Raw genomic sequence first — 26,556 nt, 5'->3', positions numbered from 1 at the left:
TCCATCAGTATCACAAGTGGACAGTGAAGTGACAGCTCCCTCGGTGGCTGGAATTCATGCATACTGTGTGTCTATTGCACTGAATGTTTGCTATGTATGTGTGCATTTTAATCTGCCCTGAGTCCCCTGTGGGTGAGAAGGGCAGAATATAAATACTGTAAGTAAATAAATATTGCAAGCATAGTGGAGTTGTTGAAGGCTTTCATGGCCGAAAAAAACCCACAAGAACCATAGTGGAGTTGTTTGAATGTTGGACTATGATTCTGGAGACCAGGGTTCAAATCCTTTCCTAAGTCAGAAATGGCTTGAAGACACACAGCAACAACATTTTGCCTGGTTGTATCCCCAATAACAACTTGGAGAAGCAGAATAAGTCAAACAAATATCATGAATGTTCCTATAAGACAGAGATGATGATGATGATGATGATGATGATGATGATGATGATAATGATGATGACAACTTTATTACCCACGTCTCCTCGCAGCTTGCTATATCTCCATCTATGTAGCCCATTATGGATGTTGTTGCCTGAAGCAAATAACAATGTTACACCCATTGCAGGCTGTTTATATGAAAGTCCAATGGGCTGTCGCTGTCAATTGTATTTGTAGTAATGACATTATGATAACCTTATTTATTACACCAGAAAGTAGTAAGACATATTGCATGGATGCAGAGCTTTGTCCTCCAACACAGTACTCCCATTGGTCACCACTATCCCTACTGAGTGCAGCAATAAAGCAGCACCAGCACATATCCTGCTCTGAATGGATATATGCCAACTCTTCTGGAATCTATGTATCCACTCTTATGATCACTATTTGTAACACATTAGAAGGCAAATGGACCTAAAGTGAGTCAGGACTGGCAGAATGAGAACAAGAAGATAAATGCTAAATCAGCCCAAAGCCCAACATTTGTTGATATTTGTGAGAAACCCACAATCATGGTGTGAAAGGACCAGCAAACATCACCAAGGTAAAGGTGATCCCAGGAGAAATTGCCAATTGGCATTTCACTCTGCCCAATATCATCTGGTGCATAAATTCTTCTCCATAAGATGTGTATTTTTACACTTCTTTCATTTTTTTCTTTCTGTGCAGAAAAAGTTTTGTCTCTACAGTTACTCAATTAAGCATTGCAGTTTGTCTTTTTCTGGAGAGATGCCTTCAAATCTTTTGATAAATCAGAGGGCTCTCTCTCCCCTTCCCAGCTTCACCACAATCCATGCAGTCACATATTGGTATACCTTTTTGACTGTATTCTTTTTTTTCTTGGCTTATCTTTATTCATGAAGCTTCTGGGGTTTTTTAAAAACATTTGTATAACTATGGGTCAAGTAAATGTTTTTCTAAGCTGACTGCTGTGGGAGTATTCCTTGGGTTTATTTTTCACTTCAGTATTCCCTACCCAAACACCCATTTTTGAAAACTATTCTGGGCTTCTTTTTTTCCTGTGTGGTCTCTAGCAGTTTGCACGATGTTTTGAGGTTATATGTTGGTTGAATCATTGCATTTATGATACAAATGTCAATTTTCTGTATTCCTATTGATAGCACTTTGCTTTCAATCTGGCAGTCACTGAAAACATTTAACTGCTATCAAGACTATTGTATAACATTATTGTTAGTCTGATCTGTATGTAGTTCTCTGCTAAAAATGTTTGATCTCCAGTGTTTACTTGGTTTTTGTTGGCCATTTAATTACCCTTATTTCTCTTCCCTGATTTTACTGGTTGTTTCAGATTTCTTGCAATATTACTTCAAGAAGAGTTTTAAATCACATGAGCAGCTTGCTTCATTCTTATCTCAGCAGTTTATGCTTATATATTCTTCTTCCATTTAATACAGATTTATGCATAATTGAGTGTTTTGTGTTTTTTGGGTCAGGAGTGCCTTGAGAAACTGCAAGTCACTTCTGGTATGAGAAAATTGGCCATCTGCAAGAACATTGTCCAGGGGATGCCCAGATGTTTTGATGTTTTTTACCATCCTTGTGGGAGGCTTCTCTCATGTCCCCGCATGGGGAGCTGGAACTAACAGGGAGCTCATCCATGCTCTCCCTGGATTTTAACTTCTGTCAATGTTCGGTCCTGCCAGTACAAGGGTTTAACCCATCACGTCATTGGGGGCTCCTTGTGTTTTGTGTTTAAGTGTATTAATTATATATGTTTTGCTTGAAAAGACACACTAATTCAATATTTGTTGTTTTTATTAAAGATTTGTGATACGATAGTTGTTTATTCAATCATTAGGATTGAATAAACAACTACTGTATCACAAATCTTTAATAAAATAAAAAATGTACTCAAGGGGATTTTTTCACACTCCGTAAGTGTAATCTGTTAAACTTTAAAATTCCTTTATAAATGTTCACCATTTTAATTCAGTGCTTCCTTTAAAATGATAATTCTTTTATTATTGTTGTTGTTGCTATTGAAATTATATTAAACTGTGTTCCTTTAAAATCTATGTTGTAAACTGTCTTGGAGCCTATAAGGAGAAAGAAAGTGTGATATTAAATAAGCTTGAGCAGACTGGGCTAAATGGTGAGCCTGTCATAACAAACTAAGTGTGCTCAGGAGGAAATAATGCTTTCAGTGGAACATTCTGAAGTATGCTTTGGATTCTATCCATACATTGCAATCTCACACATGTCTGTTCATAAGTAAGCCTGGCTAAGTCCAGTGAGTATTGTCTTACATGTTGGGTTTCTGAAATACCTGTGCTATGTGAATATATGTGAAGTCAGTCACTGGCAGATGAATGGGTCAAGTTCACTTTTGTAAATAGAAAGGTATTTATTTATTTATTTATTTACTATATTTGTACACTGCCCTTCTCAACCCTTAGGTGACTCAAGGTACCAAGGTCTTCAACAAGATTGGGGGCAACAATGCAGCAGATATCCAGAAACTGCTCTTTAATTAAAACTGTTGTTGATCCCAGGTATGTATGAAAAATAGGGGGAAACATAGCCATATTTCCTTTAAGTAATCCTTCATGGCTGTCATTGCTAATAGAAGCACTTGGGAAAAAATGGAAGCTCAAAAAATACGCTGGTGGGATGGTGCACAAGATAATTTTGTATTCTTGTCCAGTGCAAAAATGTAGAGATGCTATTGTTCCATCTTGTATCAAACTGAACAATCCTACGTAGGGATGTGTGTGTCAATAGAGGAAGTTCTTGCATACTTTCCAATTTCTCACAACCATGTCAGGTTCTTAGGTGCATTTTTTATCATTCATCCCCCTTCTGTTTTTCCTACTAAGTATGTGAATTGCATGAACTTATCTCTCTCTTCTGACAATGGTTGAAGACTTTTTCAAGCAAAATTTTTGACTCCCCACCCCCCACCCCAAAGTGTACTTTTTTCAGACTGTTCTGAAACCACCTGCCAGCATTGAGTGTGAAGCATGAATAACATACAAGACCAGATCAAATCTGCCCCTGCCCCATCTCCACTGGAGCATATTCACTGAACATCCCTAATTTCAGTGCCACTCACCCCACAGCCATCACTTTGCCTGTGCAAACACAGTAGTGCTGAGAATGTATGAGACATGCATAGGAGGTGGAAGAGCAAAGTGCAGTATTTCGAGGGCCCTACATGGTACCAGGATCTTGGTTCCTGGATGCTAAGAAGCAGTTGATATAGTCTGTTTCATCCCATTTTTAAAATGCAAAGTTGTTGATTTTTTTTTCTTTTTCATGTCAGGAGCAACTTGAGAAACTGCAAGTCACTTCTGGTGTGAGAGAATTGAACGTCTTCAAGGACGTTGCCCAAGAAATGCCCAGAAGTTTTGATGTTTTGCCAGCCTTGTGTGAGGCTTCTCTCATGTTCCCACATGGGGAGCTGGAGCTGACAGAGGGAGCTCATCCGTGCTTGCCCCGGATTTGAACCTGAGACCTGTCTGTCTTCAGTCCTGCCAGCACAATGGTTTAACCCTCTGCGCCACCGGGGGCTCCTAGTTGTTGAAGTGACCAAATGTTACAATTAATTATGCTGGGAATTTCCATGTTGTGTGGTCACCCTGAACTATAAAAAGGACAAAAAAACAATTGCTGTAAATTTTACTGAGCTGTGAACCTTCTGTGTCTAGGTCACAGTAAATAAAATAAAATGAAACCATTTAGAGCTTGGGGAAGTTGCTAACACCACCAAATTATAACGACCCCCTGTGCCAGCCAAATCCAAGCACTGGCTTTGAGATTCATTGTAACTCTGTGCCTTGGGAGGGCTAAGGATGGTTAAGCCTGTTCCCAGCCTCTCTGACAGCTGCTCCATAAGCGAAAGTCACAAAAGCAGAACAAAAAATTAGCCATCCCAAATTACTTGCTTAGAAGAGTGGGTCCCTTACCAACTTATGACACGGTAAGGGACCCACTCTTGCATACTTTCCCCAGAAGGGTCAAATATCATTGAATTCTTTTAGTTCAGAATATAATTCCATAAAACTATAAACTGTTGCATATTTCACTACTAAGGTTACTTTGATCAGTTCTTTCCTCAGTCATAAAATGCTATGATGGGCCACATTCATTCCCATAAGAAATACTAGCACTCACTGCCCTCTAGTGTTACTATGATGGACTATTAACACCATAAATAACTCCATTTTTCCACAAACTAACTACACCAGAGACAGATGTGCTGATGCATACACGAACAATTCTTTGCATCTCCTTGCATTCATTGATTTCTTAAGGCTTCTTGTAAAGGATTTATAAAGAAATATACTTACAAAACCTGAATATGAAATTTTGCTCCTTGGTTTTGGTGACCAAGACAGCATGCATGGTAAGGAGATTCATATGAATGTTGGAAGATCAGAAACTTGCTTTAGGTTTAGGCTGCATTAGCAAACTAATTCAAATGTTAATGTGTGGTTGTGGTTCATACGTCCACCCTTGTAAACTCTCTAAAGTTTCAGGATTGTTCTCCCTGATATTTTAACATAGAGAATATGACATCTAAGCAATTTCAAATGATCAGTCCTCAATGTGATATATAGAAATCAGCATTTTTATTATGAGCTGATACTCAAACAGGTATAACACTACACAATTCCAACAATGATTAATGGGTACTCAATTATATCAAGTGTATATATTTGTGACATCTTGCAAGTTTTTATACAACAAAGCCCATCCTTGTGATGAAAGTAAAGAGAAATCTGAAGAAGTCTTGAACCAAGCAGAATTAGAAAGTCAGATTATTAAATATATACGCACATCAGGCAATCAATAATATACCCACATTAAATTCAATATGCTGTTACACTTCAATATTTACGCTTTGTCTTACTAGATAACTTTCTTTTTGTAGAAATGTAAGTGATCTTACTTGTGAGTAATCTCCTTTGAGCCCAGTGGAGCATATTTCTGAATAGACATGTATAGAATTGTTTATTAATTTATCTCCAATATTGAACTAGTTGCTATGAATGAAAATAAAATAAACAGGAAAAGACAAATGAAATACCCTTTCACTTAATTTATCTCTGCTTTTGTTTTGTGCCTCCATGTCATTTCTGGCTTATGGCAACCCTAGTGTAAGTCTTATTATGGAGTTTTCTTGGTAAAATTTGTTCAGATAAGATTTGTCATGTCTTCCTTTGAGACCAAAACAGTGTGATTTGCTCAGTGTGACCCAATAGGTTTCCATGGCAGCAATACTACTAACCCTGTTCTACCAGAGTCCTAGTCCAGCTTTTAAATCACTATGACACTCTGGTTCTCATCTTTTTCATTATGTATGTTGTTTGAAAACCCCATGAATATCATAGTGCTTTCTCAGGTAAGGAATACTCAGAGGTGGGTTTGCCCCTTCCAATCTCTGAAATATAACCTACAGCACCTGATATCCATTGCTGGTCCCCAAAGTACTAACCAGGGCTGATCTGATTAGCTTCCAACAAAAGACAGGATCTGGTGCTCTTAGGGTATTTACTATTACTTCCTTCATTTCTTATATCATACATTTCTGGAACTGACAAGTGGCATTGCATAGTAAACTGACGCAGACTGAAAAGTTATGGCAAAAAGAGGAGATCTTGGAAAACTTTGATGAGAAAAGTATCTGAGATATTCCATTGCATTTTAGAGCAAAGTAATAAAATTCAGAATCAGGAGAAAGAAACAATTCAATTGCCAAACTAAGGCCCCTTCCACACAGCTGTATAAAATTCACATTGAACTGGATTATATGGCAATGTGGACTCAGATAACCCAGTTCAATGTAGATATTATGGATTAACTGCCTTGATATTCTGGGTTATATGACTGTGTGGAAGAACCCTTAGATATATCACTCCATTCTTAATTGCTTAAACAATGATCTGCCTGAAATATGACTGATTTGGTGCCTAATACAAACATGATTCCTTTTTGGTACCAGTTGCATAAAACCATGAAAGAAAAAGTTGCGTGTTGGTGAATTCCAATTGATGTAGACTTATGGACAATTAATTTTACATAATTGTGATTTAACAAATTCTCATTAATTCAGTGGAGCTACATTGGAAGGGATAAACAATGGAATTTAGGTTACTGGTTTCAGAAATCAGTGTGTGTCTGCATTGCAATCAAATACAGAAATAAAAAGAAACAAGCCAAAACATGACAAGAAAAAACCAAAATGAATTAAATTGTTAGAAAAGGAAATATATTCCAAGTACATATCCTCAATTTAAAAAACATCCATAGCCCAGCTCCAAGATGACAACTGCATGTGGAAAATATGCACATAGGAATGTGTGTGCATGCGCACATTTTCATTCCATTTGAGTTTTAGATTAAAATATATTCACATTAACAAAACAGTATAAATCAAGGGTGGGCTAATGCAGAAGGAGGGCTGCTGTCTCACTAGACATGCGCCTTCAAAAAAAATCTAAGGCCCCTTCCACACAGCTGTGTAAAATCCCACATTATCTGCTTTGAACTGAATATATGGCACTCTGGACTCAGATAACTCAAGGCGCTTCCAGACAGCAATAAATCATGGGTTTTAAACAGGGGCAAAAAATCCCAGGACTTCAGAAGAGGTCCACATACAGACCTCTTGGTCCCGAGATTTCTGCCTCCATTGTCCAGACTTAATGCTTTGCTGCGAAATTTAGAGGCTCCCAAAATGGACTCCATGGAACTTCCGCTAGAACCCTTGGCAGGTTTTTTTAAAAAAAACAAAACATGCGGATGCTCAAATATGTGGAAATCCAGATACATGGATCATTGCAAAAGTTGCATTCTTTGTCTTGGCCAGAGAAACCGTACCCTCAACATGTTTCATATGGAGGATACAGTTTTTGCCTTCTACTCAGGTGTCACCTTCTTTTTAGGAACCGACCAATCAGGAACAAACATCTAAAACCCGGGAACAAAAGTAGATTAAAAATCCCATGATTTCCAATTGCAGGGACATACAGGTATTCAATGATGCAGATATTCAGCTCAAAACAGTGATATTCCTGCACCTGGAAATCTCACGTTTTTTGCCTTTTGTAGTGATTGCTTCTATGTTTGCAGGGAACATCATCTGAACTACCCTCCAGTTTGCTGCAGAAGCTCCTGGGATAAAGGTACTGTCTGGACGGGACCCCAGTTCAAAGCAGATATTGTGGATTATCTGCCTTGATATTCTGGATTATATGGCTTTGTGGAAGGGCCCCATACTTTTGCCCAAATGCTCTCTGTGGGATGGGGCATCTTTTATAATGTTTTTGAACCTTTATAGGCCAATTTAAGCAAGAAGTGAGGGAAAGCACTTTCTGCGCAAAAGAAGATGTCTCTTTGGCCTAAACTGGTAGAGAGTTATCTCCAAATGTGGTGGAATGTGCCCCTCATTCCTTCAGAGGGCCCTTCCACACAGCCATATAACCCGGAATATCAAGGCAGAAAATCCCACAATATCTGCTTTGAATGCGGTTATCTGAGTCCACACTGCCATATATTCCAGTTCAAAACAAAAAAGTGGGATTTTATTCAGCTGTGTGGAAGGAGCCATAAAGGGCATTTGTGGACAATGAAGTTTTGTAAAAACAATAGTTTACTCCCTGTGGGGTCTCAAGGGAGTTTCACATGTGTGTGTGTGTGTGTGGGGGGGGGGGGTATTGGAACAATGTTTGTACCATGTGAGACTGAGGTGAACATTTCACCCTCAGGCCTCACTTTGCCTATTCCTAATACAAGACCACAATTGAAAAATGAATGTATGTAAAATGAAAAATGAATATATGATATACAGGTTCACTATAGGGAGGAAATGCATGCCTTCACATCTTTTGTTCACTTTCAAAGAGCTATGTGGGATAGTTATGATTAACATGATTGGATGTAATGCAGATGCTATATGCATCTTGCAAGGTAGCACAGCCACTGAAAAGACCTTTCAGACACCATTTCTCAGCTAACCTCTACAGGTAACATTGTTGATAGATGTGTCTCTGCTACTGATCTTAGGACCTGAGGTGGTCAATTGAAGTTAGGATTTTTTTCAGGCACTTAGGATGCAATTTATTTAAGACTTCATAAATCAATAGATTGAACCAAGCTTTGGAAATGACACAATGCAGATTCTTTAGGACTAGAGCGATACAAGTCCTATGAATACTACTAGTCAGTACCTGGTTTGCTACGTTCTGTAACAGCTTCAGCCTCCACATAGTCTTCAAACACCAAACAGAGCAAGTACATTGCCACAGTCTAATCTAGAGGTTAACAGAACATGTATTATTCTGGTGCATAGAACTGTGATGATGCATGGAGCATTAATACTCTCTGCCACTAGACTTTAGGTAAGGGGAAAATAGGTGCTATGGAATATGTGCCACATGAAATCATTGTTTTGTCTTCTTAAGTCCAAAGCAAACAGTTTCTCTATTGGTTTGATCTGAATGCTACAGTTTAGTATTGCACTACAAAGGTAGGAAGCTAAGTAACTACAGTTTATATAAACTCTACTTGATAACATCTTTCTATGCATGATGTAAACTCTATTACTATTATACTCATGCAACTCTGAGAATAAGAGCCTGCAAATTAAGGAACAGATGGTGATTAGATACACCAACTGTGATATTACCAGGTCAACCAGGTATAAACAACTACTCGATGCTGCAGGATGATTGAGAATAGAAGGAAATGAAGTGGGATGTGCAATCTAGGTCGATACGTCTTGTCAATAAAAAATCGTGCATCTGCTTAGTGCTAAGAAGCTTCACTGCCTACTAGAGATGCTTATGTATAAAGGCAAGCTTTCCTCTTGTCTCATCCTGACTTGTCACACTATGGCAGCTAATGTGACCCGCCAGCAAGCCACTGATTTAACCACAGCTTTGTCTGGATACAGCTCCAGAAGACTCAGGAGCATTGGGATTTTACTGCCTTTAAGACTGTATCCCACTTACTGTTCTTGTGCTCCAACTGCTGTTTCCTAAATTTGTGTTGGAACAGATCATTTGTGTCTTCATCTTCAGCTTCTGAGATTATCTCCATTTTTTGTACAACCAGCTTAAGGAGGTCATGCTGCTTCTCCAAGAGTGTTGCAATATCCTTAAGTCTAAAACACACACACACATAAATAATCAATTGATTTAAAAATAATTAGGGCATGAACAATTTTCAATTTTGACAATGAAAACAGCTCTCCTAATATTTAATATAATTCTTCTAAGAAAAATATAATGAGAACATTGTCTTTTGAACATGATTTTAAATATTAAAGATGGTATTTGGGGGGGGGGGGCTGTATTGTAGCTGATAGCTGCTAACCACTGCACTGCAATCCCAGAATATAGTGTGAAACATTTCTAAAGAGATGCAGTGAATGCAAAGTTAACTCCTATTGTGTGAAGTCAAAATAATTTTCTAAACCTAACTACTAGTCTCAAGTGGGATATGCAAAGTGGAGTTTACTTAGGCATCAACTTGTTGAATGTTCAATCTGATTTAATATGTGTATTGTGGTTGTGATTTTCCAACAAAAGATATATATAATCTTAACAAGATCAAATATTCTAATAGTGAAGAAGTGTCACAAAATAACAGAGAAATTTTAGCTACAAAATTAAAAGGGAAAATTAGACATGGTTTGAAACTCCACTTCCACAATGCAAGCAGTGCATTGCTGCACAGGGATAATAATCTGTACACATTATGTAATTATATTTTATAATTGAATTTGTCACTTTGATTAAATCATTATTATCATATTTCTTTTACCTAACCTTCAAATAATCACCATAGTTACTATTAGCTGTTTGAAGGGTATGCATAATTTTGGGACACCCTATGTGTATTGTAAATGTTGTAAACAAAGATTTAAAATCAAAGATACGGGTTTTAGACTGCAAGAAAACATTATAACTGTGCCATTAACTAGATTTGTATAGACATAAAAAATAACCAGTACCTGTACTTCTGTTTTAATACTTCTAGCTCTAACGATGTGTCAGCGCTGGGCATATCTGATGCTCTATCATCACATCCAAAGCAATACTGAAACACACTCTGATAAAAAAAGTGATTGCAGTGTGAATTAGGAATAATAGCCAAAAAGGAATTGGTCTCAGAAATAAACAAACACATTTCTCAGACTTGGCCACAATCTTGCATGGCTGTGTGTCACATCTGAAATTACCAACACATTGTACCATTTCCCAGCTCCTTAAACCTATTGTAAAGCAGCTGAAATCCCCTTCATCATCATTTCATGCCTATTGAATTGTGTGTGTGTGTTTGTGGGGGGGGGGGGGTATCTCACAAGTGGCTGTCAAGTCAGATGCAAAGTAATTACGACATTTGCTGGGGTACGGCAGGGTCCTGTTGAGATCCTAGTGGCTAATAAAATAAATCTGCATCTAATTATGTAGATATTGCCAAATATTGAGGTGATCATACATGCACGCGCGCACGTGCACACACACACACACTACAGCAGGCAAAGAATGACCTTCAGTGACTCTGTGGTACATAGGCTGTACATCAGGCATATGGACTTCAGTTTTGGTCACTGTTAAAGAAGGAAGAGAATGCTGATCTCTGCAGTGACCAAAATAGATAGCTGTGTATGCTATTTAGTGGGATGCCAATGGGATAATCACTCAGCTTATTCTGAACCCCCCTGAGACTTTGATATATTCCAATTATTATCTCATAGATAGCTCAACAGGATTGAATCCTTCCCCAACTCTTTTTCTTTTCTGAAATAATAGAAACTAGATACAATTTAGGAGATATTCTTGATCTTACCATGAATCCACAATATCTTGGCCTATTAGGATAAACAGTGATTGATTCTTGGTCAACTCTGCTGAGAAACCAATATGGAAGTTTCTTCTCCAAGTTTGTGTGAAGATTGACCTAAACAAAACAAATACTTTATTTTTGTACATGGAATCTGCAGAAAATAAATATTGGTACAAATAATCTCTGTTTACACTCTAATTTAGATCATTTGTTCTGCACAGAAAAATGGTTACAAAACTTAAGTTAATGCTCATCGTCAGACAGAATAAGATTATGACTTCCTTTTTCTTAGTAAGAAAAGGAGGACAAAGGACCCTTTGCACACCACCTTTGTAACGCATGTCATGAATTATTATATTTAATTCTAATGTTTATCACTGCAAACATAGCTTGAAGGCAGTAATTCATGAAATTACTATAGTTGGTTATGATTTTTAAAAGCTACTGAACTCTGTAAACTTCATATTTACTTTACAGAATCCATTTATACTTCCAGGTTTTCTTTATTTCCTTCAAATACAAATTAAGTATTATAACATGTTCATAAACTTGTCTATAAATCTAATACTAATTATGAAAGCACTCAAATTTATTCCTCCTCCATTTTTCTCAAGATCATTCATTCCCATGAGTTTCCATACTCCTTCTCCATTTCTATCCATCTTCTTGCCTGCGCTGTTGGTATTTTTTTTTGTCGTGTCAGGAGCAAGTTGCTTCTGGTGTGAGAGAATTGGCCGTCTGCAAGGAGACGCCTGGATGATTTGATGTTTTTATCATCCTTGTGGGAGGCTTCACTCATGTCCCCGCATGAAGAGCTGGAGCTGATAGAGGGAGCTCATCCGCCTCTCCCCAGATTCGAACCTGCGACCTGTCAGTCTTCAGTCCTGCCGGCACAGGGGTTTAACCCACTGCGCCACCGGGGGCTGTTGGTACTGAAAATCTATCTGTAGGCCCAGAGCTTCTTTATTCTTTCCTCTACCTGGCAGTAGCCTTCTGTCACCTGTCATTGCCCTAATATAATTGGTACCAGTTCCTGAAACAAAAAAAGACAGTCTTCCCTCACTGTTTCCTTCTGCAGGAGATGGAACTTGAGCAGCTGCAAGGTGAAAGGAGGTTTATTTTGGTAGGCTTACAGCAGATTAGTAAAAGGAACTGACTCCTTCAGTTTCCTGTCTGGTAGATTAGGAGGATCACATAGAATAATAATTGGTTAAGAGTAAACTAAACTGCTTTCTAGTTAGGAAGGAAATGATTCAGCTTTCCCCAACAAAATAATAATAATAACAATAATAATAATAATAATAATAATAATGCAAAATGAACAAATACAATAAATAATACACATAGAAAATAACCACACATCAATTAATAAAACAAATTAACACAACAATATAAACATAAACAAACAACAAAATTAAAAACTATAAAGTTCTATAAAGAAAGGCTTTGCCCAAGACTACTATTATGATGTACGTCTCTCACCTGCATTGCTATTCTTTTCAACGCAGCAAATTTCTGTACCTCTGCGATGTCCCCAACAGCCAAACCAATCTATAAAATGCAAAAAAGAATAAACAAGTCCATTCAGATCCTGTTTCAGTTATATTCCACATCAATATTATTTTAAGAGAATCTAAATATTCCTATGCATATGATGAATCAGGTCATTAAAATTAAAAGCCATGTTTCAGCACCTGCCTACTCCCAAACGCCATGTCTCTGGATCAGGAAGCTATTTACCAGCAATACCACTTATATTTGGGATTCCATCTAGTTACAGTAGTGATTGATTATTTATCATGGTCCATTAATTAATGCTGGAGTACTATTTTAGTAAGAACAACTGAAGTGTAAAGTAGTTGGTATATCCTCCCTTTTCTGGATTGGCTTAGACCAATTTTTGAATGTGATTCATTTCATAAAGGCATTATACAGATAAACTAGATGTGCACTGCATACTGCAAAACTCCTACAAGAAAGAACAGAGAAACTAAAATATATAAATGGTTTTAATTGTATAGTTTTAAACAGATTATATTACACACACATATTAAAAAACAAGATTTGAAACAAAATCATAATAATTTAAGATAATTGATCTAAGCCAAAATATAAGTGCTATACATACTCCTGTATATTTGATGAAGTACAAACTTGCAAATGTAATATATCTTAAAGAGAATTTTGATACTGAATTGGGTTTCATTAAAAAGAAGTAAATTGTAGACAGGTTTAGCCAGAAGGGCTTCCACAAGCTTATACCCTAGAGCCTGAAACCCATTATAAATAAGTCATCATGAGTGAACTTCTATCCCAATCTGACTATCCTAAGCCTTCCTTGGCAAGATTTATTCTGAGATTGGTATTGCCTTTCTCTTACAGTGGACTGTAAGACATCCAGTGAGTTTCCATTCATACTAAATCATGTTTCTTGTCATTGTTGTTGCTGCTGTTGCTGTTGTAATGTATCTTCAAGTCATTTCCAACTTTTGGCAATCCTAAAGTGAAAATATTCTTATTCATCCTCCTCCCCCCCCCCCCCTCCTCTTCCTTCTTGTTATTGTATGTCTTTAATTCATTTCAGAGGTATGACAGCCCTAAGATGAACCTATCACACAGTATTCTTGGCAGAAATGATTAGGGAATAGTTGCCTTTCTGTTCTAGTTGTTCCATTTACAACTCTAACAGTGTCTTTCCCACCAAATTAACTAATAATTAAAATGCAAAAACTATGACTATGTCATAAACCTTCATATTTAGCCTTTAATACTTACCAGTAAATTCATAAGAAGAATTGGAATAAGCAGGGTGAAAACTATAAGAATTAAATAGCTCAGTAACGGATAAGGCAGTCTATTGGTCAACATTGGTTCAAGGAAAGCATCGTGATAATTTATATCTCCTAGCATCATGGCAAAGGTCTGCATTACAGAAAGATATGGAGTGCCATATGTTTCCTAAACAAAAAAGAAAAACAAAAGGCATTCACCATCGCAATGTTCTACAAGTTTTAGTCTATGCATACATATATAAATTTATTCCTTCCCATGAGCTGTTGAAATACAGCTTCATTGTTTAACTTTTATCAATGCAACCATTACTATTCCTTTTAAATGAAAAGATCTTCAAAACACATGAGATATTTCCCTACTAACATTTGAACCCCTTACAGACATGTATTGCAGAATTCATTAAGGATGTATCAAGACACCATAACAGATTTTCTTTTTATTATCCAAGGTCTATTAATACTATAAAGTTTTAAAGGTCTGGTGCTAGAGAAATGCTGCATCTAGGGAACTGTTAGGACACTGCAGCCTTCACTAATGCAATACAGGCAGTCCCCATGTTATAAACCTATCGGTTCTGTAGGTTTGCTCTTTTAAGTGTAACTCCAGCCACACACACACATATTATACATACACATACACACATACAATATATAAAAGCTTTGGATAAGAAAGGCAAGGGCTAACACTCTGTGGAGTTTGCTTTCTGTGCCCCTGTTCAGAAGATTCACTTTCTGACCCTGTGATAATTCGATTTTGAAAAATCTGGCTCATTGTGGAAACAAGGATCGGTGATAAAGCCTCAGCAGAGACACCTTTTCCACGTGATAACTTTCAGTAAAGATTTTCCCTTCCTAGGGATTGATTTCTCTCACTTCCTGTTGTCTTACCCCCATTCTTTTTTTAAATTAATCTTTATTGATTTTATTTTATGATTTTTTTAAAAAAAAAACGTTGGGTACGAAGGGAAAGAAAGGAGGGGAGGAAAGTTGGGTAGGAAGGGGGAAGGGGAGATGAGTTTTTTGCAAGCCAGATTCTTGTAACTTGGGGACTGCCTGTACTTGAATATAGAACAAAACCTACAATATGAAACAAAACATAGGTTTTATTACAAAAAATAGCAAAAAACACAAATAACAATCAGGTTGCATAGTATGGTAAAATAATAACTTGATCTCTCATGCTTCTATTTAAAAACACAAGTTCTTTCCAAAGGAATATATTAAAAATGTCTACTCCCAGATTTATGAACAGATGCAAAACATACTGCATTAACCATTGTTAATAAAACATTTGTGTAAAATTAAAGAAAACATATTTTACTGTATTAGTAACAACAACAAAGCATTAAAATAAGTTGGCATTCCAAACCTGTGAACCGAGAAGAACATGGAAGCTGAGCCCAAAGGCTAACATTAAGAAGAAGAACACGATCGCAATCCGGATCAGAGTCCTTAGAATCTCCCAAAACATCACAACATATATTCCAAAATTTTCGAATCTAAGACAGACATGAAGAAATGTATAAAATAGCCTTCATTTCTCTGTAGTGGTAATATGATAATGTTCTTCAGTACTCCAAAGTTTATGAAAGCAAATTACATGTTTTTTTCTCTCATTTAAAATTGCCCCCATCTAAATTATGAAGATCTAAGGGCATGTATGCACATACACAGCTTTGGCCACCAATGGAATGGCTCCATCGATGGAATAGAGAAGGGCTCCCCCACCCCCCTCGCCTGCAGGGCAAAACACCACCACACAATGAAAATACTTTATTTTAAGGGAAACCCTAGAAGTGTAAGTTTCCTAAATCCCAACTTCCCAACAGTCACCTCTATAGTTTCAGAGCCTAGTATTACCTGTGCCTATAACAATTGTGATTTCTTCTCACGAGCAACCACATTTTTGTGGCATCCTGCCAGCTAATCAGGAGTGAGATTGCAGGCAGTTACAGGCAGGAGAACCAGACTGATGGAAATTTCAGTCAGCTCTGCCTCTTCTTTTTAAATCATTGCTCCAAGCCAAGTCACAGCATTTGGCTTTGGAGCAGCACCTGCACCCTCCCCCTCTTTGGATATTTGCATATTAATTGGAGTTTCTAAAATCTGTCACAATTTTGAAAGACTGGACATGGAGCTAGCTTGGATTTGGGTGTGGGTTTGGGCTTTGGCACTCATTATTTGGGTATGTGTATCAGGGACCTTCCTTTGCAGATCTCAAATTGGAGCTCTTAGTGGCAAGCCTATCTCAGGAGTGTGACCTGGGCATACCTTCCAGTGGCAGGAAAGCATGCAGTAGCTTATGCCTGTGTGGTTTCTCAGTAGTTCACCTTGGGTTCCTCCTAGCAGCTAGACTGATTGGGTGTGAGTTTGATCAGTCAACAAACAAATAACCTGATAAACCTATTTTGCCCCATACCAAATCACCTTTTTAGTTGTAACCAATAATAGGTGTGGTCTGGATGTTGTCACACAGAACCCCAATTTGATTTGAGAACTGTAGTAGAATCCCCTATTAAGCTTACTTGTAAGAATATATCCTTGAGGGAGCTTCCAGACAGCACTGAAACCCATACAGAAATGGGTTAAAATAACCTGCTTTGGTATGGGTTCTAGCCCCCACCCCCTCCCAAAATCCCAGGATATTCCTCCCAGGGTGGCAACATGAAGCCCCCCCCCCCCAAAGCCCCTGATTTACCTCCTGAAACTTACTTAAAAAGGTCCCTGGCCATCATAGAGTCATTTCTTGCATCCATGTGGTGTGAGGAAATGACATCTTAGGAGATGTGAGGGGTGAGGAGGAAAATCTCTCCACATCTCCGCACCCCTCAGTCTCCTCAGGCATCATTTTCTCATGCCATGAGGATGCAATGGTGATGAGAGATCGTTTCCAGTAAGTTTTGGGGGGTAAATTAGGGACTGTGGCATCCTGCCAGCTAATCAGGAGTGAGATCGCAGGCAGTTCCTCCAGTTTTTTCATCCTGTTCCTCCAGTTTTTTCAAAGCCTGAAGAAGTGGGATGGCTGTGGAGACTCACCCTCAGGACTGTGGAATTAATCCTGGGAGACAGTTCCCACAGGCTCAGCACCTCATTAGACTCTAATCTTTCATAAAGTTCTGGATCTAATAAAGTTCTGGATCTAATTAAATACTCTGCATTTAATTAATGCAGAGTAAACCAGGGGAAACCCGGTATACTCCATATTAATTTACTTTTACCAAAGGCATCATTTGGATGTCTCAGGTAAAACTGAGACAGGTCCTGCGTTTGGGCCTGTCTCAATGGGCCCTGAGTGGTTCAGCTATATACTGAATTATTTACCAGTCTAGAGAGTGAATGGCTGAAGTTGCTTATCTTGAACTTCCAGTGAACAGGATGCATTTTTCACACCCTTATGTTTTGGAGCTCTGATAGACTCCATAGTTCCCCAATATATAATGCAAACTATTCTATAAAGCTACAAAATGAAAACTGAGAGCCAATAATCTTATTTATGTCAACACATTATCTAATCATGTATATTAAATAATATGAATCTATAGCTTTATTACCAACCCATACAAACATTCTGTACATCTTTAAATGGTATGCTTTAGGGTTTACCTTTGCAGGTACAGCAAAAAGTTCATCCAAGACAAGAATATAGCAATTGCACCACATTCCCACTGTAAATTAGCTGGGAGGTTAATGAATAAAGATGATACAAAAATGATGCTTGTAGTATAAATTATCCAGTCAAGGAGATTGGAATAATCCAGCAAATATCTCAGTTTCTATGATATAAAAACAGTAAATATTAATGTTGTCATGTAGGATTTAAAGTAGAAGAATATACATTCTTTCTAGAAAAAATATTTCAAAAGAAAACACATTGTTTTCAACCATCATTAAAACCATGTCCAGAAATGCAAAAACAAAATTGCATATACCTGTTGGAAAAGCTGTACTATTTCTTTGCAGATTCCAAAAACACTCATGATAAAAACCAAACACATACATACTTTTATGAAGTATGAATTCTGAAATGAAAAAAGGAGTTAGTATCAATGTATGTTATAAAGGGATGATTATAACAGAAATATTGATTTGTATTATTTTTAAAAATACTGTTTTAGTTATTTACTGGGAGTGTAATCTATTACTATATTGGACAGAATACTAGACATCCCGGTTCCAGTTTGTCAATACAGAACATTCTCTGAATTACTCTGGGCACTAGAGGGTTAAGTCTTAAACTGTACAACTCAAGATTAGGCTCATAAATAAATGCAAACATTAAAAATAACAAGCCTCTTTCAAATAAAATCTAGGGTGTATCTACACTGTAGAATTAATGCAGTTTGACAACACTTTAACTGCCATGGCTCTATGCTAAAGAATCATGGGATCTGCATTTTCACAAGGCAATTAAAGTGGTGTCAAGCTGCATTAACTGTAGCATAGAAGCATCCTAAATAAAATTCCCCTTGAAATATCTAATCACTTGGAAAACAATTCAATTCATATAAAAACATAGAAATTCTACTGCTATCACTATATTTATTTCTATCCTGCCTTCCTCCCAGAATTAGGACTTGCAGCAGCTTACACAGGTAATGTTTACACATCCCCAGCCTATTCCTCAAATTTAACATTTTAGTGTATTCAGCTATACCAATGTAATAAATTAAAATTATACCTTTTTACCAAGAGGTCCTGATTTAACAGTTGCATTGTAAGGTAGTTCTGGTCTTTCAACGTGGACAATCAGGAGGGTTAGAGGTATTAAACCAAGGGAATACACAGCAAGGTTCATTAGATGTGCCTTAAACCCATAAGCCATCCTATAAAGCAAAATTTAATTAACTGTCATTTATAATACTTTACAAGGACCACATTTTGTATTTCACTAAGGGAAGCATAGGTGTAAGACTTATAATTCCTACTTTAAAGATAATTATGAGATAGCTCTGTGTATTTAAATTCATTTAAATTAATAAAATATGCATAAATAACGTTCATGTTGGTGATATTTGTTTCAACTTACTTTCATCTATAGCTGCGTTCCTCAACCTGGAGGGTTGGGACCCCCGGGGGGGTCACCAGAGGGGTCTCCAAAGACCATCAGAAAACACAGTATTTTCAGTTGATCGTGGAAATTCTGTGTGAGAAGTTTGGTCCAATTCTATCGTTGTTAGGGTTCAGAATGCTCTTTGATTGTAGGTGAACTAGAAATCCCAGCAACTACAACTCCCAAATGTCAAGGTCTATTTCCCCCAAACTCCACCAGTGTTTACATTTGGGCATATTGGGTATTTGTGCCAAATTTGGTCCAAATCCATCATTGTTTGAGTCCACAATGCTCTCTAGATGTAGATGAACTACTACTTCAAAAATCAAGGTCAATGCCCACCAAACCCTTCCAGTATTTTTGTTGGTCATGGGAGTTCTGTGTGCCAAGTTTGGTTCAATTCCATCATTGGTGGAGTTTAGAATGCTCTTTGATTGTAGGTGAACTAGGATCCCCAGCAACTACAACTCCCAAATGACAAAAATACCCCCCCCCCCCCAACCTCACCAGTATCCAAATTTGGGCGTATCAGGCATCTGTGCCAAATTTCATACAGTGAATGAAAATACAATCTGCATATCAGGGATTTACATTACAATTCATAACAGTAGCAACCATAATTTTATGATTGGTGGTCACCATAACATGAGGAACTGCACTAAGGAGTAGCTGCATTAGAAAGATTGAAAACCACTGATCTACAGCTTTCCTATAATTCACGCACCCTTCCTATTAGCTGGAAATCCCAGTTGTGATATTTTATTTATCTCTTTCATGAAACAACTAGTACAACATTATTTTTGATACAAAATCTGAAGACAAAAAAAAATACCTACCATTTCATAAGCAAATATTCTGTGCAAACAGGATGGCTGAGCAATTCAACACGGTTATGACGTACCATGGCCTAGAAAAAAGGTGCATACATGTCAGATATACAAGTCAATACTACAACTCACAAATATTTCTTAATTGAATCTGTCCAAGCATGTATAATTGAAACAGATATTACTCCAAAGTCATGATTTATTATTTTTATTTATTTTTAAATTTTATTTTATTATTATAATACAACTATAATACACATGTACAAACACATACAAATCCACATACATAGACAACCCACCACCCACGTAGCCAAGGTGGTGGGTGCCCTGGGGTGGAACAAGGGGTAACTACAAAGTCATTATTAGTAGTTACATATCTTCTCATTCTTACTCTAATTTCCTACTGTAACCCAAATATGGGGAAAGGGTTTAAGCCCCTTACTTCCCACCAAGGTCTGGATCCTGCTTGAGTTCCATGCCTTTATTCTAGAATGAAAATTGTGAAATCTTTGAAGAGGATAACTATGTGCTGCAGTCCACTTTTAATTCTCATCAAGTAAAGTAGGTCCTTCATGGTCACATAGAAGCATAATTTGGTTTAATAATATTAACTTTCCAGTAAAGATAATATTACATAGATTGGCCACCTATATGACATGGTACCCATATGGTTTTCATTAGTTTTAATTATACCTTGAAAGCAAACCCAGTGGCGGTTTATATAGTGTTGGTAAATCTCTCCAAAGCCACCAGGATACCAGTTTACATGAGCAAACACATACAGAAGGAAAAATACACATTTGAGTGACTGCCTGACAATAATTATCTGCATGAGATATTATCAAGTATGCAAGCACAAAAAAAGACTTAAAGAACAGGCTTGAAATCAGATCGGTATAGCTTACATTTAGATTGTGAAGTGGTTCATACATTATTTCATCACCTTCTTTATATTGCTTGGTAAGCTTCAGTGGACACTGAAGATATCGAAAGTTATATTCAACCTATATAAATATGAAGTAAGAAGATATCAGATTATTTTTAATGAAATAATTTATTAATTTAACAGCAAAGCTTGAAAAGGTGCCGGCTCTACCTGCAAAAATCCAAGAAGTAATAGGCACCCTTACAGCTGGTTGAATGCTTTATAACCATGTAGGAATGTGGAATTGAATTTGTGTGTCCACTGTCCAGGTCTCTGCATGGGCACCCACAACCAGAGAGAATAAAATTCTTACAATCTCTGCATCAACATTCCCCATAACTAGCACCTTTTTTCCAGTTTGTCTTATGTGTCTAACCATGCTTTCATAGAATCATAGAGTTGGAAGAAACCTCGTGGGCCATTCAGTCCAACCTCCTGCCAAGAAGCAGGAAAATCACATTGAAAGCACCCCTGACAGATGGCCACCCAGCCTCTGTTTAAAAGCCTCCAAAGAAGGAGCCTCTACCACATTCCAGGGCAGAGAGTTCCACTGCTGAACAACTCTCACAGTCAGGAAGTTCTTCCGGATGTTCAGATGGAATCTCCTTTCTTGTAGTTTGGGGTAGTTGAGGTAGTTCTACCTCTTACCAAGAACATCCTTAAATGGAATTGTTAGTTTCAATGACCTCAAAATCACTGAATCAATGGAATTTAAACTTCCCAAATTTCCATTAATTAAATGGGTCAATTTTAATTGAGAACAATTGCATTTTGGGTGTACAGATTTGAGCATTGGACTACAACTATGGAGACAGTTTCAAATCCCTTTTCAGCTATGGAAATCCACTGGGAAATCCACTCCTTCCTTCCTTCCCACACACACTCTTGAGGCCTCCCTCCACTCCACCTGGGAAGAAGCGTTACCGACTTCCCGCAGAGTCCTTCCCCCCTTCCCTCCCTCCCTCCCTCCCTCCCTCCCTCCCTCCCTCTTTCCTTCCTTCCTTCCTTCCTTCCTTCCTTCCTTCCCACACACTCCTGAGGCCTCCCTCCACTCCTCCCTCCACTCCTACATAGGAAAATCACACACTCTCAGGCTCAAACCCACTGAAAAAATCTTGTCATGAAAACCTTGTGATTCACTGTAGGGATGCCATAGGTTGGAAATGACTTGATGGGACACAATAACAAATTGAATTTTGGTTTAATTTTTCCTAGTACCCTAACTGTTGTCACTATATCATTTCGGAAAACACTGTCTAATTTAAACAAATGCATTATTACTCCGTAAAATACAATTTCTTATGTAAAACGTTTTAAAAAGTTATTAAGTAATACTTTGATTAGTTTCACTTTGATTTACCCACCCAATAGACTGACAAACTACGCTTATACTTATTATAACAGGCTTCTTTAAACTAATCAAAGTTACATTTAACCATAAATCTTTGTCTAGATCACTGTTTCTTAAACTGTGTGTTCTAATGTCCTTAGCTCAGTTTTGGGGCCACAAAAAATTGGTAACAGTAAAAGATTTCTGAACAATACCCATTCATGAAAGGGGTCGTGAGTGGAAAAGTTTTACTAGCCCTGGTCTACGTGACACAATAAGCAAAATTAGTTAAAAGACAAAGCCAAATCTTTTCATCTCTTTCCAGCCTCACAAATGAAAACAGAGAGAGACTTGGCAAACTCAAGCCTGTGTGATACTTCCTCAATTTCATTCAAATCATGTTTAACAATGGATTAGTATAATATGTGAACATCTACACTATTTCTAGTAAATTTCCATTTTTAAAAAGACTACTACAATAAAAATGCACAGGAACACCAAATTTGTCTTGATGATCTTATTTAAAACAAAACGTCTAATGCTTCAGTTACTCTAAAATATCTCAAGATAATAAACATTGGGTTTAACTTACATGAAAGTCTCTGCAAGTCTTTTCTTCACATGATTCAACCATGCAGTTGTCTAAAACTAACTTATAGATACAAAGAAAAATATTTCACTAGCTTGAAACAACACAAGAGCAAGACTGAGTTCAAAAAAAAGAATATTGAACAGCACATCTGAATGACTCCGCTAATAACTTAGGCCCTTTCTACACTGCTGTACAAAATTCAGATTACCTGTTTTGATCTGGATTATATGGAAATGTAGATTCATATAATCAAGTTCAAAGCAGATAATGTGGATTTTCATATTTGATAATCTGGATTATATGCCAGTGTAGAGGTGGCCTTAGGCTAGATCTGCACTATATCTCAGGATATCATCCCAGATTATCTGCTTATCCAGAATGTCTAGCAGTGTAGACTCATAGAATCCAGTTCAAAGCAAATAATCTGGGATCTGATCCTTTGATATATGCAGTGTAGATTCAGCTTAAATTCTATGATTTGAGATTGTAACTGAAATTGGTTAAAATTTCCAGCACAAGATTATACATTCAAATGCACTTCAAAACTTGGTTCATGTTTTGAGCAATTCAGATGTATTATTTCAAATATTAAAAAGCATTTAAAATAATTTACATAAAACTATTCTAAATAGTTGATATATCATTACAGAAATATTTATCCAGTATCTGAAATACACATCTATGAACCATACTTCTACTGTAACAAATGGTTTTACAAGTAAAAGTATGCCTGTATGTCTAACTTTTCTTGCATACTACTTTAGCATAAGACGTTCAACTAGTATTTCACTTATAAAGAGACATCATCCCATCTAATCCTATATGATTGTCACAATTATAAAAATTAAATTGATCACCATATATAGCCTTACTTTAAGACATTCAGGAAGATATTCAACCATCTCCAGAATGGCACATTTATTTGCAGATGAGTAATGAGAAAACGTTGTCATGGACTCTTCCCACCTGAAATAGTTAGTTGAAGGGGCTCAGAATATTTATTGTAGTAAGGAAGAGACATATTAGTACATCTTAAGATATGGTATGATTAAGATTAAGATAACATTCACATGTATTCAAATCACCTATAACTCAGTTGTAAATTTGCTGCATATAAACTTAATAGTGGCAGTGTTTTAGAAAATAGTATCATGCCTGAAACTCCAAGATGAACGTAGACTTTGCTACTAACACGGCACTCAACAAACGTCAACATGGACTAGGATGGGGCGGAAAACGGTCGATTGTATAAAAAGCAGAGTTCATGTCTAGAGCTGCCTGCCTGACCAAACTGGGATGAACTCAATGTCCCAGTGCAGCTAGTACCTGTTCTCTTGAGCCAGAAAAAAATATTTCACATTGAAATCTATCTCTTAGCTCATTATATCAATGAAATTTGTAATTCAGTTTCTTTATCTTCAGCTACAAGAAAGTTTCATTACATATGTTTGTTTTTATTTGTGCCTTCTTGTTCTAGTCTCTCCCTTTTCAAAGCTTTTGTTTTGCTGATGCTATCTTGATCCGTGGCTTCTCCCCACTAATTTTAGACTAAGGTGCCCATTCCCCTCCCACACTACATTGCTATGAAAAAGACTTACAAGCCTCATTTCCATTTGAATATAACAAAATATGGGGTAAAGCTATAAAGTATTTAGATGCAAAATGGAAGTTAAGGTTCTTAAATGTTCCTCTTCAACACTGCCATGCAACATGGGGAAGAACATTTCCTGAAGTACTCAAATTGGTACAACAGTTTTCATTTTACTTCCCTCGAATGTGGAATAGTTCAAACTCTCATCCAAGGAGCCTCATTATTATGTTTCTCAGTCACTCATCTTCATTTCATAATTTGCAAAATTCATTACAATTGGTGATAATTTCCTATCATAAACTTACCTTTTATGTAAAATGATAGCATTCACAACATCTTTGCGTCCATTATGTATGGCTTCATGAAGAAAAGATGCATCAGATTTGTTCAGGAGTATTTTTGCGTTGTCATCAAGAAGCAGTCTAACTGCTTTTGGATGACCTTCTTTGGCAGCAAGATGAAGAGCTGTGTTCTTTATCCCACCATCACACCAGAAAAACATAAAATATCATTTCATTACAGTATGAACAAAAGAGCATAGGTAAATGAATATGTAAATTATTTCATATTTCTTTTCCCTCATCCTCCTCTCCCTAATTCTTGTGTGTTGAGTTTTAGATTGTGTGGTCACTGAGACAGTGACCTGCTTCTTTTTTGCTAAACCATAATGCACACTGATCACTGCAAATAAAACCAATACTCTTTTCAATGACAGTTCAGCTACACTGTCAATACCAGAGTTCTCTGCTGATATACCATAACAAACATCTTTTCTTCCACTTAACTGCCCACTTCTTATTCTAATTTTTGCAACTTATAAATATTTTTTTCATTAAATACGCTAAGTTTTTCTTTTCTCTCCATCACCTGTTAGTTAAATAGTTTTCACACTAGTGTCATGGTCGCAGCAGCAAAAGAGGTGAGAAAACGGACACCAAAGGGCGCATCCAGACAGCATCTAAAGCGCGTGTTCTCCCGCGTGTTCTCGTGGAGTGTCCTAATGACACCCCACATAAACACCACGGCATTTGGCACGAAGCAGAAAAACTCTGCTTTGTGCCACGGTAATTTGTTAGCAAGAAAGACGTGGGTCTTCTTGAAAGACCCACATCTTTCCCACTGTGGGCAGAGTCTGGACTGTCTCCTGAGAAGTCCTGGGACTTCTGAAGGGGCCATACACACAGCCCCTCATGTTTTCCGGCCTCCATGAGACCAGAATATCTGAGAGGGCTCTCCCCAAACCCCCAAGAAAATCATTTAAAAATAAAATAACATACCCAGCCACCATTAAAGTGCTGCCAAAGCTCTCCTGGTGTGTAGGAATGATGCACCAGGAGAAGGGGAGAGGAGAAAATCACTCCTGGCCCTGCTTTCTCCTGGCATATCATTCCTACACACCAGGAGAGCTAAAGTAGCACTTTAATGGTGGGCCGGATAAGTTACTTTATCTTTAAATGCATTTTAAAGGATTTTTGTGAGTGGGTGGGGGCATTTGGACACAACCCCCCCCCCCAAAAGCATGTGCTTTCTGGGGGAGGAGTGTGGACTAGAAGCCAGGAATAAAAGTGATTGCTCCTGAGTTAAAGGGCTGAGTGGAACCATCAAAAGATGTTTGCCTACAGAAAAAAAATGTTTTTAAGATGCAATTAAATTATTTTTAGAAGTTTGAACATGATACATTACCACTGCAGTTCTATTCATACTTGACTTACTTTCAAGTAAAGAACAAAAGATAAAATAGATGATCATGTTGATCTCAGTTAAATATATTTACTTCTAGTAAAGATAATATAAGCATGATCAAAATACAGTATAAAATTACAAAAAAGCAAATACAAATGTTAAAACATATCTGACTTTTCAGCAGCCTATTTAGTGGTTTAATTTAGCAGCAATGTTTCATGCCTCATAAAATAACTTCCTTATACATTTTAAACACTCAGAAATATGGAACCTCTACATGCATTGTTCCTGAAGTTAATGTGAGCCTACTGACTTCAAACAGTGGATACAATCACACACCATATATACAGAATCTGTATTTCTGTGAAATACCTTACAATTAAGTTTACTTATTAAGTCATATATGAGATGGAATTATAAACCTGGTGATTTAATCATTCTGTTTCCCAGTTAAAACTATATTTCTACAAACTTACTATCAATAATCTATATTCTTGCGAGTTGAACAGTACAT

The 26,556-nt window shown here is 37.2% G+C and overlaps 1 protein-coding gene across 3 annotated transcripts in view; it reads right to left on the bottom strand.

Annotated features, from left to right (window-relative positions):
• Positions 1-5,014: 5,014 nt before the first annotated feature.
• TRPA1 (transient receptor potential cation channel subfamily A member 1) overlaps positions 5,015-26,556 on the bottom strand; it is a 48,147-nt gene continuing 26,605 nt past the window's right edge. For 2 of the 3 annotated variants that reach the window (XM_067467397.1, XM_060775478.2), the window contains 14 exons: positions 24,665-24,831; positions 23,641-23,734; positions 22,769-22,828; positions 20,827-20,925; positions 19,931-20,001; positions 18,723-18,867; positions 17,974-18,063; positions 17,648-17,817; positions 15,414-15,543; positions 14,028-14,210; positions 12,735-12,803; positions 11,256-11,366; positions 10,417-10,514; positions 5,015-9,564 (listed from right to left, as the gene is read on the bottom strand). In XM_067467397.1, the coding sequence (XP_067323498.1) occupies positions 9,366-9,564; positions 10,417-10,514; positions 11,256-11,366; positions 12,735-12,803; positions 14,028-14,210; positions 15,414-15,543; positions 17,648-17,817; positions 17,974-18,063; positions 18,723-18,867; positions 19,931-20,001; positions 20,827-20,925; positions 22,769-22,828; positions 23,641-23,734; positions 24,665-24,831 (1,686 nt within the window). In that variant the 3' untranslated portion in view covers positions 5,015-9,365. The remainder of the gene's footprint in view (positions 9,565-10,416; positions 10,515-11,255; positions 11,367-12,734; positions 12,804-14,027; positions 14,211-15,413; positions 15,544-17,647; positions 17,818-17,973; positions 18,064-18,722; positions 18,868-19,930; positions 20,002-20,826; positions 20,926-22,768; positions 22,829-23,640; positions 23,735-24,664; positions 24,832-26,556) is intronic. The other variant, XM_067467398.1, reaches the window with a different exon arrangement.

The sequence above is a fragment of the Anolis sagrei genome, chromosome 4 (assembly GCF_037176765.1).
Source record: "Anolis sagrei isolate rAnoSag1 chromosome 4, rAnoSag1.mat, whole genome shotgun sequence".
Taxonomy (NCBI): Eukaryota; Metazoa; Chordata; class Lepidosauria; order Squamata; family Dactyloidae; genus Anolis; species Anolis sagrei.
The sequence above is the reverse complement of the archived record's forward strand: the minus strand, read 5'-3'. Positions and strand labels throughout refer to the sequence as shown.